This window comes from Schistocerca gregaria, chromosome 7, assembly GCF_023897955.1.
Source record: "Schistocerca gregaria isolate iqSchGreg1 chromosome 7, iqSchGreg1.2, whole genome shotgun sequence".
Classification (NCBI taxonomy): domain Eukaryota; kingdom Metazoa; phylum Arthropoda; class Insecta; order Orthoptera; family Acrididae; genus Schistocerca; species Schistocerca gregaria.
In genome coordinates, this window is record NC_064926.1 from 198,723,909 (window position 1) to 198,743,915 (window position 20,007).

The following is a 20,007-nucleotide window of genomic DNA, read 5'->3' on the forward strand; positions in this document are numbered from 1 at the left end:
GTGACAGAAACACTGCCTATTAATTCCTGAAACTCTTGCAAATCACTTGCAACATCTGCCATCTCATTCTCACAGAATCTGCTTTTGTGAAACAGTTTTTAATAGTTTCAGCACTGACTTCCCTCCACGAGTACATAATTAGAGTCATTGCCTGTAAAATATTCAGCTTCAGTTGTGAGCTCTGCTGACTTCCCGGTTTTCTTTGGTCCACCAAATTTAAGGCCTTTTATACAAGGGCTATATTTAACCTTAAGGGGTGTATTATTCCCAAGTCCAAAGGTTACAGGTGGCTGGTGCAGTTGGGTGGCAAGAAAATTACTTTCACATTCCTCGGAAAGAATACGTCTGGTGGATGTGCCACACATCTATAAAACAGCAGCACTTTTCCTGCAGCAGTCCCAATTTTGGCGTCAAATTCTCTGAGAAAATGTAAAAATATATCACTTGTCATCCACGCCTTGGCATTGTTTGTATATTTGCATGGAAACGTAGAAATGTTTTTGAAGCACCTCCTTTTCCACTGCCATTGGCGTTTGTACACAACAAAGCCATAAGACGTTTCTTGCTCTTCTTACCACCATGGAAATTTACCACACGAAAAGTAAATGTCCTATCCAGCATTAAATTGAAAAACATGCCGGTTTCGTCAGAGTTATAAATGTCACACAGTTTGTAACCGTGTATCAGATTAGGGAGAGTCTGCATCCACTGAGTTACAGTTGGTTCGTCCACACTTACTTTCTCCTCATTCCGCTTAGTATACAACACCATGATGCTGTCAAAATTTATCAATCCATCCATTGGACACCTTAAAATTTTCCATTCCTAATTGCAGTGATATTTGACGCACCTTCTCCTTCAGAATAGTTCAGTTTATAGGAATGTTTGCATTGCGTACTTGCTGAAATCAAATTAATAAAACTTCCTCCATTTTGTCGTAAGTCGAAGGTTTCACATGCATACGTTTCAAATTTCCACAATTCTCAAACCCTTCCATTATCGATGATCTGTTTTTCATAGTAGTGTTGAGTGTTGAGGGGGGCCAGTTCAAATTGCTTCGCTAGCTCCACATGACTCACACCAGGAGATGCCTCCACTTTTTTAAAAAACAGAAAACTTCTCTTCCAGAGAAAATGTTCTTCCACTTTTCGCTCATGTTCACTGATGAAAGCTTAAAAAAAAGTTATATCGAAGACACACTCTCACTAGACATACAAACTGCTTGCTGCTCAGCTCACACAACATGCTATGAATACAAAGCATCGACTGAAATGGCATCAAAAAGATCACAAGCAGAATGTGTGTCACATGTCATGTGACCGGGTTCTGCCACTGACATATGAAACACGCTGAGCGCGGGCTTTCTGAGCCGGTGCAAATTGTGAATCCACAGAACAGAAAACTATGTGTTTACATCCAGTCACTTAAACGTTATCAAGAGGCAAATAATTGACCAGGGTTCCAAAGATATGAGTGTTACATGGAGGAAATGGTAATATAGAGGAAACTCAGTAAAGAGGAAAATTTAACAGTGTTTATATGGGCTTTTAGACCGAAAAAAAGGGATGTAATACAAAGGAAAACATTATTTGGAGGAATGTTATAAAGAGGTTTCACATATACAGTCTGTTTAGCTGTAAGGAGGATTCCCTAGTTCCAGATTAGGTTTCATACTTGCTGGAAGAATCTGGATTCTTTTGTTACTCTGTTCAAAACTTCTAGTTTGGCACTTTCAGCATTTGATACGAGACTACACAGGTGTGTGTGTGTGTGTGTGTGTGTGTGTGTGTGTGTGTGTGTGTGTGTGTGTGCGCGCGCGCGCTACTCACCTTCATTGCCACTGTCTTGCTCTTACTCACAGTCAAGAAGTTATTCTCATAATTTACAATGTTGATAGCTTACCATTATAGTCATTACTGATTGTTGGTATACTATATAGAAACATAGTAGCTTCTGGCTGTCTTCCTTTGTAATATGTAACTTAACTCACTCCGCAACTCCTTAATGACAGAATTTGCTGAAAGCAATGAACAAATATGACTGGTAGAATATGACAATGAGAAAAAGAAACACTGTCTGTTTGGCTCCAATTTTTATTTTTCAATACCTAGTTTTCAACTTGTCAAGTAACTTGCAGGTGATGAGTGACTGCTCCAACTGGAAAAAAATGGCATGAGACAGCAAGAGATGTTACTTGACAATGGCACACAGGCACTGGAAAATGATATCAAAATTTGTTTTATAGTTAACCAATTTTTGCATTCCTATATCAATATAACTTCATGAAAAACAACAGAGCCTTCACATGAAAGTGGTTCCTGATGTTCTAACAATAAACCCTTCAGTTGTAAAATTACAAAAGTGTGATCTGCTATAGAGAGTCAGATCTTTTCAAATATTATGCACCAGTTTCCTTGATCATAATAGTTACGGATAACACGAATTCCCTCCACACATGCACACATTTTTTCTAGTTCTCCTTCCTCAAATACATGATAGTACCTATACAACACTGGTACAGTTTGTGCTTGACTACTCTGAGATTGCTTCAGCTTCCACGGCACAAAAACATCTGAGTGTTTGAACTGAGTTCGATTCACGTGAACTGGTAATTCTGGCAACTGACATGTTTCTGTAGTTTTTGAAATTTCTGACAAGTTCAGAATTTTGCTTGAGCCACTTTCAGTGTTATTCACAGAAAGCTCAGAGGTGTAGCTATCTTGTAAAAGTTTGTTAAAATCTCTATCAGCTACAGGATTATAACAACTTGATTCACTTTTGGAATGATCTTTGCAATCACAAGAGGCAAAATCAGGACTTCTATGATGATCTCCAACACCTACTAACTCAGTTTCTGTATCACTGGCACCACTCACTATGATACTTGATTCACTGCTCTTACATTTATTTTTCTTTTTACTAGTAAATTTCAGATAATTTGATTTTACTCTTCCACATTCTTGATTTTTTGCCCAGACATACACCAATGCTTGCCCACCTGGTTTTAGTATTCTTGCCATTTCTTCCAAAGCTTTTAATCTGCGTTCCTGTGAACGAAAACAATGTGCATTATAGTAGAGAGAGAGAGAGAGAGAGAGAGAGAGAGAGAGAGAGAGAATATTCAATGAATTATGTTTGGAATATGGGAAAGTGCACCTTAGTTAATAACAAAGTGATTGGCAGTTAGGCACAGAATGGGATAATGTTATCAGTTCTGCATTGTCTGAATGTGGCTGTGGCAGCAACAGTTGTGCAATTCAGAACTGAACCCTTTGTGTGCTCTCTGTTAATATGCAATACTGTTATCTTATTTTAATTTCTGCTCACTTCTGTTGCTATCTTCAAATATTCTGTTTTAAAGGAATGATAGCATGACACCTTTGACATGATCAACTGACAGCACATTAAGGAAGTATTTATTTCCTATCTGCTTTCTATATCTGATCAGTGATTCCTTTTGTATGTTATGTATCGTTATGTTGATCGTGACCAGGACAAATATCTCACGAAGTAAGCGTCAAATGAAAAAACTACAAAGAACGAAACTTGTCTAGCTTGAAGGGGGAACCAGATGGTGATGCCATAGGTCAAACGGATATCAACTGCATTTTTTAAAAATAGGAACCCCCATTTTTTATTACATATTTGTGTAGTACGTAAAGAAATATGAATGTTTTAGTTGGACCACTTTTTTCACTTTGTGATAGATGGCACTGTAATAGTCAAATATATGACTCAATTTTAGACAAACAGGTAGGCTTTTTAAATTAAAATACAGAATGTAGGTAAATTTCAACATTCTATTTCGGTTGTTCCAATGTGATACATGTACCTTTGAGAACTTATAATTTATGAGAACACATGCTGTTACAGTGTGATTACCTGTAAATACCACATTAATGCAATAAATGTTCAAAATGATGCCCATCAACCTCAATGCATTTGGCAATATGTGTGACGACATTCCTCTAAACAGCGAATAGTTTGCCTTCCGTAATGTTCACACATGCATTGACAATGCACTGACGCATGTTGTCAGGCGTTGTTGGTGGATCACGCAGCAAATGTCCAACTTTTCCCACAGAAAGAAATCCGGGGACATCAGATACGGTGAATGTGCGGGCCATGGTACGGGGCTTCGATGACCAATCCACCTGTCATGAAATATGCTATTCAATACCGCTTCAACTGCATGCGAACTAGATGCCAGACATCTATCACGTTGGAAGTACATCGCCATGCTGTCAAGCAGTGAAACATCTTGTAATAACATTGGTAGAACATTACGTAGGAAATCAACACACATTGCACCATTTAGATTGCCATCGATAAAATGGGGGTCAATTATCCTTCCTCCCATAATGCCGCAGCATACATTAACCCGCCAAGGTCGCTGGTGTTCTACTCGTCGCAGCCATCATGGATTTTCCATTGTCCAATAATGCATATTATTCTGGTTTACGTTACAGCTGTTGGTGAATGACACTTCGTCACTAAATAGAACGCGTGCAAAAAATCTGTCATTGTCCCGTAATTTCTCTTGTGCCCAGTGGCAGAACTGTACACAACGTTCAAAGTCGTTGCCATGCAATTCCTGGTGCATAGAAATATGTAACATTGTCAACACCGACGTTTTTGAGATTCCTGATTCTCGCACAATTTGTCTGCTACTGATGTGCGGATAAGCCACGACAGCAGCTAAAACACCTACTTGGGCATCATCATTTGTTGCAGGTCATGGTTGACGTTTCACATGTGGCTGAACACTTCCTGTTTCCTTAAATAACGTAACTATCTGGTGAACGGTCTGGACACTTGGATGATTTCGCCCAGAATACCGAGCAGCATACATAGCACACGCCCGTTGGGCATTTTGATCACAATAGCCATACATCAACACGATATCGACCTTTTCTGCAATTGGTAAACGGTCCATTTTAACACAGGTAATGTATCATGAAGCAAATACCGTCTGCACTGGCAGAATGTTACGTGATACCACTTACTTATACGTTTGTGACTATTACAGCGCCATCTATCACAAAGCGAAAAAAGTGGTCCAACAAAAATATTCATATTTCTTTACGTACTGCACGAATATGTAATAAAAAATGGGGGTTCCTATTTTTTAAAAAATAGCAGTTGATATCAGTTTGACTTATGGCAGCGCCATCTAGCGGGCCAACCTATGTGTCATCTGGTTTCCCCCTTCAAGCTAGACGAGTTTCGTTCTTCGTAGTTTTTTCGTTTGATGCTTATTTCATGAGATATTTGGCCTGGTCACTATCAATGAACCACCCTGTATATATGCAGACCGAAGTGCCAAATGAAAATTAGTACCAGGGCTGGGATTTGAATCTGGGTCTCCTGCTCACCAGGCAGATGCAATAAGCACTTTGTCACCCTGGCACAGTAGCTTTCCTAAATTGCACGGACTACCCTAGCATGCCTCCCTCTTCAATCCAAATTCCCATTCATGCTTCAGTCCACTCATATTTAACAGGTTTGCAGTCAGAGACCTGGGTTCAAATCCAAGCCTTGGTACAAATTTTTATTCAGAACTTCAGTCTGCATACATACATCATAAATGTTTGAGACTTGAAAAGGTATCTAGAACTATACAGTGTCATTTTTCTTTATTATGAGGTGGTGCAGTCTATCTACTTACGATGGAACAGCACTATTTGGTGCATCCTATCTGCATTCACATGAGAATATCAATTACTTTCAAGTCACTACAGATGTGCCAGTTTTACTCTGATACTATACATTTTCAAGAAATGACACATTTTTATACCACTCCTTTGTATACCTATCCCTCTGGCACTCACTTATATCTGTTGCCATTGTGTAGGAATAATACTGCCTCAAAAATTCTTAGATGAATCAGTGAACTGTCACCATGCTTCACCACTGTGTTTTACCCCAAGTCCTGATGTAAGACACTGAACGTCTGTGCCACTCATTACAAGTGTCTCATGTCTGTGCCAAAACTGGGAGTAGTTGTACCAGGTACAAGCAAATGACACTCATTATGATGTAAACCAAGTAGTTCTGCTTGGCCTTTTGTTAATGCTAGACACTGTAGTGCAAAGCTTGGGAAGTTCCACATCATTTATCTAATGGATATTTTTAATAGTTTGGTAGAAAGAATATGAGTTGTAGGAAGGAAATTAAAGAGCACTACTTACTTACATTTTTCATCAACTGTGTATTTTGCAGGACTGAACAAACAAAGAGACCATATGGGACTGGTGTAGAAACAGAGAGAATGTCTGGGCACTTTAAAGATGCACAGGTTTGGTACAAGAATCTGGTGATGTATGTGACAGAATCAACAGCGTATGTCTGGACTCGTGCCATATCATACGGATTCCAAATGCCACACATTGTTATCCTTCACATTCTTTAAACAATCGCAAAAGTTGCATACAAATGTCGAACAGAAGAACTGTGGTGCCCACTGGTTGCCAGTAAACACCTTTGAATTAAAGTATGGTTCATATGCTTTCATCATGAATAGTGTAAAATCCTTCTGATGGGATTTGTCTGTTACATAACTGCATACAAATCAAAACACAACCAAAAACAAGGAATAAAATTCCAATGGACGATGTTGCACGAAAAATGATTCTTTTCAGTATAGTCGAAACCTGACATAGAGCAAACAAGTTTCCATATTTGAAATCAGCATGACAAACTTTCATTAGAAATGGTTGATGATTTATGGTGGAAATAAGCAAAAATAATGTCAAATATCAGAAGATTTGGACATTTCATACTTCTGTAGTGTTCTGGGACTTACTCATTTATGAAATATTTTAATTTGCAAGAATATTCAATTTACACAGAAATAGGAGAACTCTCGGCCGAGGCAGGCACTTCAGTTCTGTATATACTGTACATATATGTGTGTGCAACATACATGCTTTCAGTGTGGAGTTTAATGTCTTTTTCATGACCCCGCACTTGTAACTGGTACTTGATTCTGGAAACCGTGTGACAATAGACTGTCAGGGAACCTATGGAGATCAAAACAGTTCTAATCACCACAGACACCATGCTGGCAGATCAATTCAGAGGTTGGCACCAGATATCTGATTACTGCTGCCAACTGACAGCAGCTACACAGACACCCCCCCCCCCCCCCCCTCCGCCCCTCCCCCATCCAGCACTGCTACTGAAGAGTATAACAGGCCACTGCAAGTTATCATTGGTCCCTTCAGTTATGTGTACTCCTACTATGGATACTCAGCCTCTCTATTGATACTACAGTGTTAATACAGACTGCGATTATTCCAGACTGTACACTGGTCTTGCCTGCACTTGTGTTCCACTGCACCCCATTGAAGTTAAGTAAACAATTTTTGTCTAAATACTGTTGTGTCTTCCTTTCCCTGTTCTCTACCTTGGAAGCCACAAGTCACTACAAGATACAACAGCTACCACCTGTGGTAGTCCCTTCCCCAACAGAAGAACAAGTCACTGAGCCTTGCTTGACTGTCAGCTGTCACTGGGCCATTGGCAGGGCACCCGCCTCACCTGTTCAGCCCGTCCATTTCACTGGTCCCACAGTCCCTCCCCACTGCTGTTCCTATGGGCAAGTTAAGCAGCGACGGATCTGATATCCCACCACTTCACCAATACGGAAACAGATAGAGTGTGGCAGCAAATACGTCACCTGGAGATAGCAATCAAAAAAGGCACCCCATTTTAGCCAAAGACAACTATGATGGCCCTTTTCCATCTGACATTGTAATAATGGGCATTTCACAATGTGTTGCACTACTTTTCATCACTTACAACTACTTTCAGCTGAGAATGTATGGACTTTAATGTGTTACTTAAATTTTCATGATTCCTGAAATAAATTTTTAAAACATATTATTATATGAACTATCATTGTTATGGAAAATGTAACATGCAGACACCCACTGAAAATGTGAGTAATACGTTACCTGTGTGGAAAGATGATGAATCACAGCAATGCTAATGCATCCATCAGCAATGTCTGAGCGCAGTGGAATCCTAAGGCAGTTGCAATTGAAGACTTCAAATCCCTTTTCTTGACAAACTCTGGTCAAGCTGACACTCTGGTCACAACCAACCTAAAATTATTTAACAGTTGTGTGTTACAGATAAAAGCCTTATACTGCCATAGATTTGAAATTTTAAAACAAAAATAATGTAATTCACTTTAAGATCAAGGTTTGTTTCTTTACTTTATAAACTCAGATGCCGTTAAACTAGATAATATGCTCTGGCCCATTTCCAGGCAGAGTATTTCATCTGCTTTCCAGATAAGTAAATATCCAGTCAGCAACACAACAATGTATCATATGGTTGCTAACACACTAGAGCACAGGTACCTACCTTGAATACATCTGAATTACGTGCAAGGTACTTTCCATTACCACATCCTACATCAACAAGGATGGCACCACGAGGTAGAGATGTTAAGAATGAAACGACATTAGGCCAAGGCTTATGGCGTGTTTCACTGAAGTGGTTAGCTATCTTTTCATAGACCTGAACATAGAAACCTTTGACAGCTTTGCTATTTCATCAATGCTTGTCTGAAAATATCATATTTAATTAATAACTAAATTAATAATGATAATTAAAAAACATAACTTAAAGATGTTTGTCAAAATATTATAAACATCAAAGGAATTAAGATTAATTTGGCATGAGACCTGCCCCATCTTACAAATGCTATTCACAGAAGATAGGGCAAGCGCAACTTCTGACTTATTTCTGTAAGATTTTGCACTGCTGAGTTCATCGGTAATGGTGGAAGAGAAAAGCTGTATTAATTCATCTGCTCAAAATCAGACCTCAAATGGTTGAAAAAATGCCATCCCCATAGAGAGGAGGTTGTGGATGACAGCATAAACTATGACATTTTCTGCCACCAAACATTTAACTAGATGATGATAGAGTAATCACCTGATGCACATGTAACTCTTCTAGTTGTGATGCCACTTCTTCATTTCCTTGCTGTTGCAAGTTATTGGTCTTTTGAAAAGAGTCACAAAAGTTATGAAAAGAGCATTTGCAGTCTCCTTTTAGGATTTTACGAAATGTTAAAGATGTTCGAGTCCCACGTTTCATCACTGTGAGGCCCCCATCTTTAGAGTGAATTATATCTGTCTTCCTTGGAGTAATACAATGTTTCCATGCATATCTACAACAAGACCAAAGTAGGAACCTATATATCAGTTGGAAGTACAAGACTGAATTTAATATACATGTATCAGGATAGAAACTTATTCATCCGCTATGAGAGGTGCAGAATGCAGGAAATATGATAAACCTCTTATCTTTTGAATAAAGTTCCTTCAAACCCCCACCCCAATCTCTCTCTCTCTCTCTCTCTCTCTCTCTCTCTCTCTCTCTCACACACACACACACACACACACACACACACAAAGTACACAAGCGGCAAGACTCAGTCAATACCTTCGCTGTGCAGTGCCGATGGTATTGTTACCAACTACTGTGCCGCTAAAGCGGAGTTATTGAACACAGTTTTCCGAAATTCCTTCACCAGGAAAGACAAATTGAATATTCCAGAATTTGAAACACGAACAGCTGCTAGCATGAGTTTCTTAGACGTAGATACCTTAGGGGTTGCGAAGCAACTCAAATCGCTTGATACGGGCAAGTCTTCAGGTCCAGATTGTATACCGATTAGGTTCCTTTCAGATTATGCTGATACAATAGCTCCCTACTTAGAAATCATATACAACCACTCGCTCCGATAGATATGTACCTACAGATTGGAAAATTGCGCAAGTCTCACCAGTGTTTAAGAAGGGTAGTAGGAATAATCCATCGAACTACAGACCTATATCATTGACGTCGGTTTGCAGTCAGGTTATGGAGCATATACTGTATTCAAACATTATGAATCACCTCGAAGGGAATGATCTATTGATACGTAATCAGCATGGTTTCAGAAAAAATTGTTCTTGTGCAACGCAGCTAGCTCTTTATTCACATGAAGTAATGGCCGCTATCGACAGGGGATCTCAAGTTCATTCCGTACTTCTAGATTTCCAGAAAGCTTTTGACACCGTTCCTCACAAGCGACTTCTAATCAAGCTGTGGGCCTATGGGGTATTGTCTCAGTTGTGCGACTGGATCCGTGATTTCCTATCAGGAAGGTCGCAGTTCATCGTAATAGACGGCAAATCATCGAGTAAAACTGAAGTGATATCAGGTGTTCCCCAGGGAAGCGTCCTGGGACCTCTGCTGTTCCTGATATATATAAATGACCTGGGTGACAATCTGAGCAGTTCTCTTAGGTTGTTCGCAGATGATGCTGTAATTTACTGTCTAGTAAGGTCATCCGAAGACCAGTATCAGTTGCAAAGCGATTTAGAAAAGATTGCTGTATGGTGTGGCAGGTGGCAGTTGACGCTCAATAATGAAAAGTGTGAGGTGATCCACATGAGTTCCAAAAGAAATCCGCTGGAATTCGATTACTCGATAAATAGTACAATTCTCAAGGCTATCAATTCAACTAAGTACCTGGGTGTTAAAATTACGAACAACTTCAGTGGGAAAGACCACATAGATAATATTGTGGGGAAGACGAGCCAAAGGTTGTGCTTTCATTGGCAGAACACTTAGAAGATGCGACAAGTCCACTAAAGAGACAGCTTACACTACACTCGTTCGTCCTCTGTTAGAATATTGCTGCTCGGTGTGGGATCCTTACCAGGTGGGATTGACGGAGGACATCGAAAGGGTCCAAAAAAGGGCAGCTCATTTTGTATTATCACGTAATAGGGGAGAGAGAGTGGCAGATATGATATGCGAGTTGGGATGGAAGACATTAAAGCAAAGACGTTTTTCGTCGCGGTGAGATCTATTTACGAAAGTTGAGTCACCAACTTTCTCTTCCAGATCGAAAATATTTTGTTGAGCCCAACCTACATAGGTAGGAATGATCATCAAAATAAAATAAGAGAAATCAGAGCTCGAACAGAAAGGTTAAGGTGTTCATTTTTCCCGCACGCTGTTCGGGAGGGGAATGGTAGACAGATAGTATGATTGTGGTTCAATGAACCCTCTGCCAAGCACTTGAGTGTGGATTGTGGAGTGATCATGTAGATGTAGATATGACACACACACACACACACACACACACACACACACACACACACACACACACACACAAAGTTCACCATCCCTTTTTATGTAATACTCAGGTGCTCAGTGCTTCTTGTGTTACGTGAACAGGGACCTATCCCCTTATTCAAATATAAATTTATGTTATTTTACTGCCTTCTGAATAAATATAGTGAGAAGAACACCAAATGCCATGCAGTACCTTGCCTCACCATACATTATGAGTAAAGACCTCTGAGGTAAAAGTACACTGGTGCTGCAGCCATCTACATGTTCAAACTCCATTACAACAGTAGAACCCAATGAAAGGGACAGAATGTGCTCTTCAAAGGCACTGTGCGTATCAATATGAGGTGGAATACCTGTTGCACAATAAAATAAATCACAAGTTTCATTATTAAATAAAGGACAAGTTTAGCTCAGTACGGAAACTTTAAAGAAAGTTGAAAATATAAATTACCTTGACCAGGAGCATACTGGTTCACCGTCAGCTGATCTGGGAAAGAAATATCTTTCTTATAACCCCTCTCTTTCAATCGAGAGATTATAAAGTCACATTCCTTGGGAATTTTTCTTGATAATGGATCATCCTTGTCCACATTATTGATATCGTATCTAAATTTAAAACCGTAATGTGTAACTTTCCGATGCTTCAGAGATTGAGCTAAAACAAAAAGGACATTTGTGAAAAAATCTAGACAAAAATACAGCAAACTTCATGAAAGCACACGAAATCTTAAGGCCGGGTAGCAGTGTGATGCCAAATTTAGGGAGTAAAATATGTTCCATTAAAAGATTTCTAAGGCTAAAATTCAAAATTTTTGTTTTTTTTGAAATTAAGCTTTACTGAGTCAGTGCTCAAGGACATAAACAAAATTTATGTCACTTATTAGGACCTATTTGAGGTTTGGCTAGGATTGAAAGCAAGATACACTGAAAATATCAGATTTCAGTGTTCAATGTCCTTTCGCTAACTCGTATCCAAATTGTTAACTTCCAACCTAGCAAAGTTTGGGGTATGCTACAGAGTAGTCTGTCATCACAACCTACATTGTGAGAACAAAGAGATATGGAAAAACAGATACTGGCTACGTTCTGTGCTCTTTCTGCAGGTTTACCTATGATGTAGTTTGAATCATCATCACTACATTATATGATGAAGCTGACAGAAGTTTTGGTCAGTTCAGTTCATCCAAATTTTCTCTATTTCAAGAAATAATATTCAGTCACAACACCCAATAAGTTAGTTGTAGAACATTAAAGACATCTTCATCTTCCATTTCACCTCTGTAATCTAATGAAACTATGACTGGAGAACAAATGTACTACTGGGCTGATGTTCCTTCAAAGTTTCCAGTGAGTCTGGTGGTCGCTAGAAGGATCAAATTATAGGTTTGTATCTGTCCTTATGCCAAGTCTTTCCCAAAAAAGTCACAAGTAACTCCAGTTTCCCACTGGTGGACATGAGTTTCTGATCTTCTGTGAAGAATACAATATTTCAATTTCCCATTAGTCTCCTCCTCCTCTTTCCTGGCCTTTATCCTGTAGCTCCACAGAGTCAACATTGGGTTGGAAATGTCAGCTATATATGGTGGCCAGATGCCCTTCTTGTCATCGCCACTTTCCTGTCCCAGGAGGGAATTTGTGTGACCAAAGTGTCTGCATTTACTGTTTTCTCTTGTGAAAGTGTGTGAACATTTTCTAAATGTTTGCAGACCGTACAACTGAGGCCAAATGTGCATTCCCTGCCTGGTATTAACTTAGTCACGTGCCAGCAAGTCTACCCAAATCCCAGAAGCGGCATGCTAACACACGCAGCCATCTGGGTGGGTCTTTTATTTCTTATTATTGTTGAATGAACTACCTACTTGTTAGGAGTACTTCAAACTCTGGAACTTTGTTGCAAATACTCTGGCAGTTAATCATTATGTTTTTAATAGTCTCATATCTGAGGGGCATCACAAAAACACTTCGGAATCTCTTACGAGTATCATTATCAAGGCTGTACAAACAGTCATTTAAATAATAAATAATAATAATAATAATAATAAACCTTTGTGTGCACCCCAGGCCTATATTCAGGGGGACCCCAGTATTCAAACCTACGGCCCAAGTCAAGAAAGTTGTAGTTTAGTTCCTCACTTAATCTTCAGAATCTCTGGCTCAATTCTTCCACTCAACTAATAACCAGAGGGGATACAATCAGATCTGGTTGCAATGCTGAAGATTGTGAACTTCGCTGAAATCTCATGAGAGCAAGACTGTTCTCCTCAGTCTCCTCTGCCAGTAACCGGAATGACCTCAGTATGTGTCAGAGACTGAAGTAAAATAATTGAGGGTTCTTGTGGTAGTACTGTTCCAAACAATTCATTTACGATCTGCCACACTGGCGGCTGTTCATAATTAATGTTACCATACTCAATCTTGACAGTCGCCTCATACTTTCGTGTTGCAGTGGATCTGCTATGCTGTTCCACTATTTCTGGCCGTGTGACTTCATTTTAGTTTCCACAGGATCGAGGGCAGTAAGGGAGTGCACAACTACTCCAACTCTCTATGAAATAATGTAACCACTCTTAACAAACTCTTCTATATTCTGCTTCTTTCATAAACACATGCAGTCGTTGATATACAGATCGCTATGATTCTACTCTCCTGTAGCTAGGCTTCTAGAGGAGGCTCTCGTTCAAACACGTTACAACAGAATAGGCACTAAGCCGCAACTTCAAACCGTTAAGTGTTCCTCCACATCAGGTGGATACGAGCAATCACTGCCTCCCCTTAATGATGTTCACAGTTCACTTCTCTTTCCAAGAATCTGCACAAACACCAGAAATGGCACACACAGACGACTGTCCCACACTTACAAACTAATTATAATATCTTTTTAACATTCACAAACGTCTTTCATTGACCTAACAGATAATAGTGGAACATGTTATTCTTAAGAATCTCATGGTACACTACAAGCCAGAGACCCTGGCAACAGCTATCACTTGTTCCAATTTTCTCCTCAATCACCACCTGCCCGCAGCTCACTGTTCTCATAGCAGCTGCATCAACAACTTCTGCAATATGTTGATGAGGCCATGTGGCGCACAAATGCACAGCACACGAGGTGATCCTTCTCATCCCCTGCCGCCATTTCCCTATGGGGTACCACTATTCACTGTACATTTGATTTACTGATGACTAACACACACTACCCTTTTGTAGTCGCATACCCCTGACACAAGCCACAGCAGGCTTCCCTTGTACATAACTCTTATACCTACCACTGTTTTGCCACAGTCTCATTGTTGAGCAGTGATAGGGCACGTATTTTTGTGGAGGGGGCTACGATGTCCACAAAAGATACAGTAGTTGGTATACCTGTGGTATGACTTGCATGTGACCTTTGGGAAGTACAGCCAGCTCACATATCTGCAGTAGCTTCCAGACACTAAACAACAATGGTTCAAATGGCTCTGAGCACTATGGGACTCAACTGCTGTGGTTATTAGTCCCCTAGAACTTAGAACTACTTAAACCTAACTAACCTAAGGACATCACACACATCCATGCCCAAGGCAGGATTCGAACCTGCGACCGTAGCAGTTGCACGGTTCCGGACTGCGCGCCTAGAACCGCGAGACCACCGCGGCTGGCACTAAACAACAGTCACAGTGATTTCAGAAGAAGAAAAGAGAATGGAAAAGAAAACAGACGGAAGAATTGGAAACAATAGGAAAAACACGTATTAATATACACTACTGGCCATTAAAATTGCTACACCAAGAAGAAATGCAGATGATAAACGGGTATTCATTGCACAAATATGTTATACTAGAACTGACATGTGATTACATTTTCACGTAATTTGGGTGCATAGATCATGAGAAATCAGTACCCAGAACAACCACCTCTGGCCGTAATAATGGTCTAGATATGCCTGGGCATTGAGTCAAACAGAGCTTGGATGGCGTGTATAGGTACAGCTGACCATGCAGCTTCAACACGATACCATAGTTCATCAAGAGTAGTGACTGGCATATTGTAATGAGCCAGTTTGTCGACCATCATTGACCAGACGTTTTCAATTGGTGAGAGATCTGGAGAATGTGCTGGCCAGGGCAGCAGTCTAACATTTTCTGTATCCAGAAAGGCCTGTACAGGACCTTCAACATGTGGTCGTCCATTATCCTGCTGAAATTGAGGGTTTCACAGGGATTGAATGAAGGGTAGAGCCACGGGTCGTAACACATCTGAAATGTAACGTCCACTGTTCAAAGTGCCATCAATGCGAACAGATAACGTCGCAAGTGATGTGTAACCAATGGCACCCCATACCATCACGCCGGGTGATACGCCAGTATGGCGATGAAAAATACAAGCTTCCAATTTGCGTCCACTGCGATGTCGCCAAACATGGATGCGACCATCATGATGCTGTAAACAGAACCTGGATTCATCCAAAAAAATGACGTGTTGCCATTCGTGCACCCAGGTTCGTCGTTGAGTACACCATCGCAGGCACTCCTGTCTGTGATGCAGTGTCAAGGATAATCGCAGCCACGGTCTCCGAGCTGATAGTCCATGCTGCTGCAAACGTCGTCAAACTGTTCGCGCAGGTGGTTGTTGTCTTGCAAACTTCCCCATCTGTTGGCTCAAGTATCAAGACGTGGCTGCACGGTCTGTTAGAGCCATGCAGATAAGATGCCTGTCATCTCGACTGCTAGTGATAAGAGGCCATTGGGATCCAGCAGGGCGTTCCGTATTACCCTCCTGAACCCACCGATTCCATATTTTGCTAACAGTCATTGGATCTCAAGCAGCAATATTGCGATACATTAAACTGGAATTGCGATAGGCTACAATCCAATTTTTATCAAAATCGGAAACTTGATCGTACGCATTTCTCCCCCTTACACGAGGCATCACAACAATGTTTAACTAGGCAATGCCGGTCAACTGCTGTTTGTATATGAGAAATCGGTTGGAAACTTTCCTCATGTCGGCACGTTGTTGGTGTAGCCACCGGTGCCAGACTTGTGTGAATACTCTGAAAAGCTAATCATTTGCATATCACAGCATCTTCTTCCTCTCAGTTAAATTTTGCATCTGTAGCATGCCATCTTCATGGCGTAGCAATTTTAATGGCCAATAGTGTATGTAAAAGTAAAAATGGCAAATTACAAACTCATGACCAATAGGTATTGGAATGCTGGGTAGAGTATTTTAGTGAACTGCTGGATGCTCGAGAGCCCCCTGTAGAAGAGATCCTAATGAACCCAGAAGGGGTTGATGAGGCCATAGTCCCTCATCTCTCTCAGGGAGGAGTATGCAAAGCAATTGCCCAACTAAAGGACAATAAAGCACTAGGGATTGATAATATACCATCACAACTATTCAAAGCTGGTGGAGTTGAGATAAATCACAGGGTATACAAGATTTTGTGGCTCACATGGAAAAAGGAAGAGTTGCCAGAAGAATGGAATGTAGGTGTAGTGTGTCTGATACACAAGACAGTAGATATATTTAAATGCAGCAACTACAGAGGCCCCAGCAACTAGCAGAAACGACCAACGAATTTAATACTGGTGTGCACCAGGTTTCACTGATTTCAAATCTGCATATGACAAAATAAATCAGGTTAATCTTTATAAGGCAAAGTGGGAATTTCAGATGCCTGGGAAATTGGTGACTACCCCCAGTATGCTGTCGAGTGAAGTCTAGGCTATCACATGAACTGGGTGAGCTTTCCTGGCTACTCTTCAATTTGGCACTCAAAATAGTGGTGTGTGAATCATGTATCCAGACAAGTACTATAAGTCTGTACAATTGTTAGTATATGCAGATGATTTGGACTTAATGAGTAGTACATTTAAGAGACCTACAAAGTGCATTCTCAACTCTAAAACTGAGTGCAGAGAAGATGGACTTGAAAATTAATGAAGGAAAGACCAAGTATACTTATTTTGGTACAAATCAACCCTTACACCCCACAGTAACTCTTGATGCAAATATTTTTGAGTCAGTGGAATGTTTCACTTATCTGGACGTTAGCAGAAGCAAATGGAAGCGCTTTGATTGAAATTATGGCCCCTTGTAAGTGCTTCTAATCAATGTTATTTTTGAATTCTGCAACATTTTAAATCCATGCTTCTACCATAAGAGACTAAGTGCCAACTTTAAAATGCTGATACGCCCAATATTTACATTGTTTGTTGTGGTCTTCAGTCCGAAGACTGGATTGATGCAGCTCTCCATGCTACTCTGTCCTGTGCAAGCCTCTTCGTCTCTAAATAACTACTGCAACCTACATCTTTCTGAATCTGCTAACTGTATTCATCTCTTGGTCTCTCTCTACGATTTTTAGCAATGCACACTTCCCTCTAATACCAAACTGGTGGTCCCTTGTCTCAGAATGTGTCCTATCAACTGATACATCCTTTTTGTCAAGTTTTGTCACAAAATCCTTGTATACCCAATTCTATTCAGTACCTCATTAGTTACATGATCTACCCATCTAATCTTCAGCATTCTTCTGTGGCAACACATTCTGAAAGCTTCTATTCTCTTTTTATTTAAACTGTTTATTGTCCATATTTCACTTCCATACATGGCTACACTCCAGACAAATAACTTCAGAAATGCTTCCTGACACTTAAATTTATATTTGATGTTAACAAATTTCTCTTCTTCAGAAATGATTTTCTTGCCATTGCCACTCTACATTTTGTATACTTCAGTCATCATCAGTTACTTTGCTGCCCAAATAACAGAACTCCTCTACTACTTAAAGTGTCTTATTTCCTAATCTAATTTCTTTAGCATCAACTGATTTAATTTGATTTCATTCCATTAGCCTCATTTTGCTTTTGTTGATGTTCAGCATATATTCTCTTTTCAAAACACTGTCCATTCCATTCAACTGCTCTTTGAAGTCCTTTGTTATCTCCGACAGAATTACAATGGCACTGGCAAACCTCAAAGTTTTCAAAGATTTTATTTCTTTCCCCTGAACTTTCAATTCCTACCCCAAACTTTTCTTTGATTTCCTTTACTGCTTGTTCAATGTACATATTGAACAACACCAGGGATTGCTACAACAGTATCTCATTCCCTTTTCAACGACTGCTTCCGTATCATGGCTCTCAACTGTCAGAATTGCTGTCTGCTTCATGAACGAGTTGTAAATAGTGTTTTGCTCCCTGTATTTTACCCCTGCTACCTTCAGAATTTCAAACAGACAATTCCAGTCAACATTGTCAAAAGCTTTCTCTAAGTCGACAAATGCTCTAAATGTAGGTTTGCTTTTCCTTAACCTATCTTTTAAGATGTCTTAAGATTAGTATTGCGTTGTGTGTTCCTACATTTCTCCAGAACTGAAACTGATCTGCCTCAAAGTCTGCTTCTACCAGTTTTTTCCATTCTTCTATAAAGAATTTTTGTTAGTATCTTGCAACCGTGGCTTATTAAACTGACTGACTGGTAACTTTCATACCTGTCAGCAACTGCTTCTTTGGGGTTGGAATTACTACATTCTCCTTGAAGTCTTAGGGTATTTCACCTGTCTCATACATGTTGCACACCAGATGGAAGTGTTTTGCCATGGATCTCCAAAGTCTATCAGTAGTTCTGATGGAATATTGCCTACTCCTGCAGCCTTGTTTCAACTTAAATCTTTCAGTGCTTTGTCAAATTCTTCAAGCAGTATCATATCTCCCATCTCATCTTCATTGATGTCCATTTCCCATTCTTTAATACTGCTTTCAAGCTCATCTCCCCTTTATAGACCCTCCTTCCATCTTTCAACTTTCCCTTCTTTGCTTAGGTGTATCATATGTAATCTTGATATTCATACAGCTGCTTCTCCTTTTCCCAAAGACCTCTTTAATTTGCATGTAGGCAGTATCTATCTTTACCCCAGTCAAATATGCTTCTAAATCCTTACACTTGTCCTCTAGTCATTCCTGCTTAGCAATTTACTTCATGTCAATTTGATTTTTTAAATGTTTGTATTCCCCCTTTCACCTGCCTCATTTGCTGCATTTTAAAATTTTCTCTTTTCATCCAGTAAATTACATAACTCTTGTGTTATCCAATGAGTACCACTATGCCTTGTCTTTTTACCTATCTCACCCTCTGCTGCCTTCACTATTTCATCTCTTAAAGCTACCCATTCATCTTCCACTGTATTCCTTTCCCCTGTTCTAGTAAACCATTGTATAATGCTCCCTCTGAAGCTCTCCGCAATCTCAGGTTCTTTTAACTTATCCAGGCCCCACCTTCTTAATTTCCCATCTTTTTCCAATTTCTTCAGTTCTCATCTGCAGTTCGTAACCATAAATTGTGGTCAGAGTCCACATCTGCTCCCGGAAATGTCTTACAATTTACAGTCTGGTTCCTAAATCCCTATCTAACCATTACACAATCACTCTGAAACATACCAGTGCCGCCAGGTCTCTTCCACGTATACAGCCTTTTTCAATGGTTCTCAAAACAGGTGTTAGCGATGATTAAATTATGTTCTGTGCAACATTCTACCACGCAGCTTCCCCTTTCATTTCTTTCCCCCAGTCCATATTCACCAACTATTTTTCCACCTCTTCCTTTTACTACTAACAAATTCCAGTCTCCTCATCACAATTAAACTTTTTGCTCCCTTAACTGTCAGGATAATTTATTTTATCTTATCAAACATTTCTTCAAAATCCTCATCATCTGCAGAGTTAGTTGGCGTGTAAAGCTACACTACTGTGATAGGTGCGGGCTTCGTCTCTATCTTGGCTACAATAATGTGTTCAGTATGCTGTTCATAGTAGCTTAGCCACATTCCTATTTTCTTATTCATTATTAAACCTACCCCTGCGTTACCCCTATTTG

At 39.9% G+C, this 20,007-nt stretch overlaps 1 protein-coding gene across 2 annotated transcripts in view; it reads right to left on the reverse strand.

The window, feature by feature from the left end:
• Nucleotides 1-2,077: 2,077 nt before the first annotated feature.
• Nucleotides 2,078-20,007, reverse strand: part of LOC126281939 (alkylated DNA repair protein alkB homolog 8) — a 33,890-nt gene continuing 15,960 nt past the window's right edge. For both annotated transcript variants that reach the window (XM_049981287.1, XM_049981288.1), the window contains exons 4-9: nucleotides 11,600-11,803; nucleotides 11,342-11,501; nucleotides 8,950-9,187; nucleotides 8,374-8,529; nucleotides 7,959-8,108; nucleotides 2,078-3,047 (exon numbers count right to left, since the gene is read on the reverse strand). In XM_049981287.1, coding sequence (XP_049837244.1) covers nucleotides 2,382-3,047; nucleotides 7,959-8,108; nucleotides 8,374-8,529; nucleotides 8,950-9,187; nucleotides 11,342-11,501; nucleotides 11,600-11,803 — 1,574 coding nt within the window. In that variant the 3' untranslated portion in view covers nucleotides 2,078-2,381. The remainder of the gene's footprint in view (nucleotides 3,048-7,958; nucleotides 8,109-8,373; nucleotides 8,530-8,949; nucleotides 9,188-11,341; nucleotides 11,502-11,599; nucleotides 11,804-20,007) is intronic.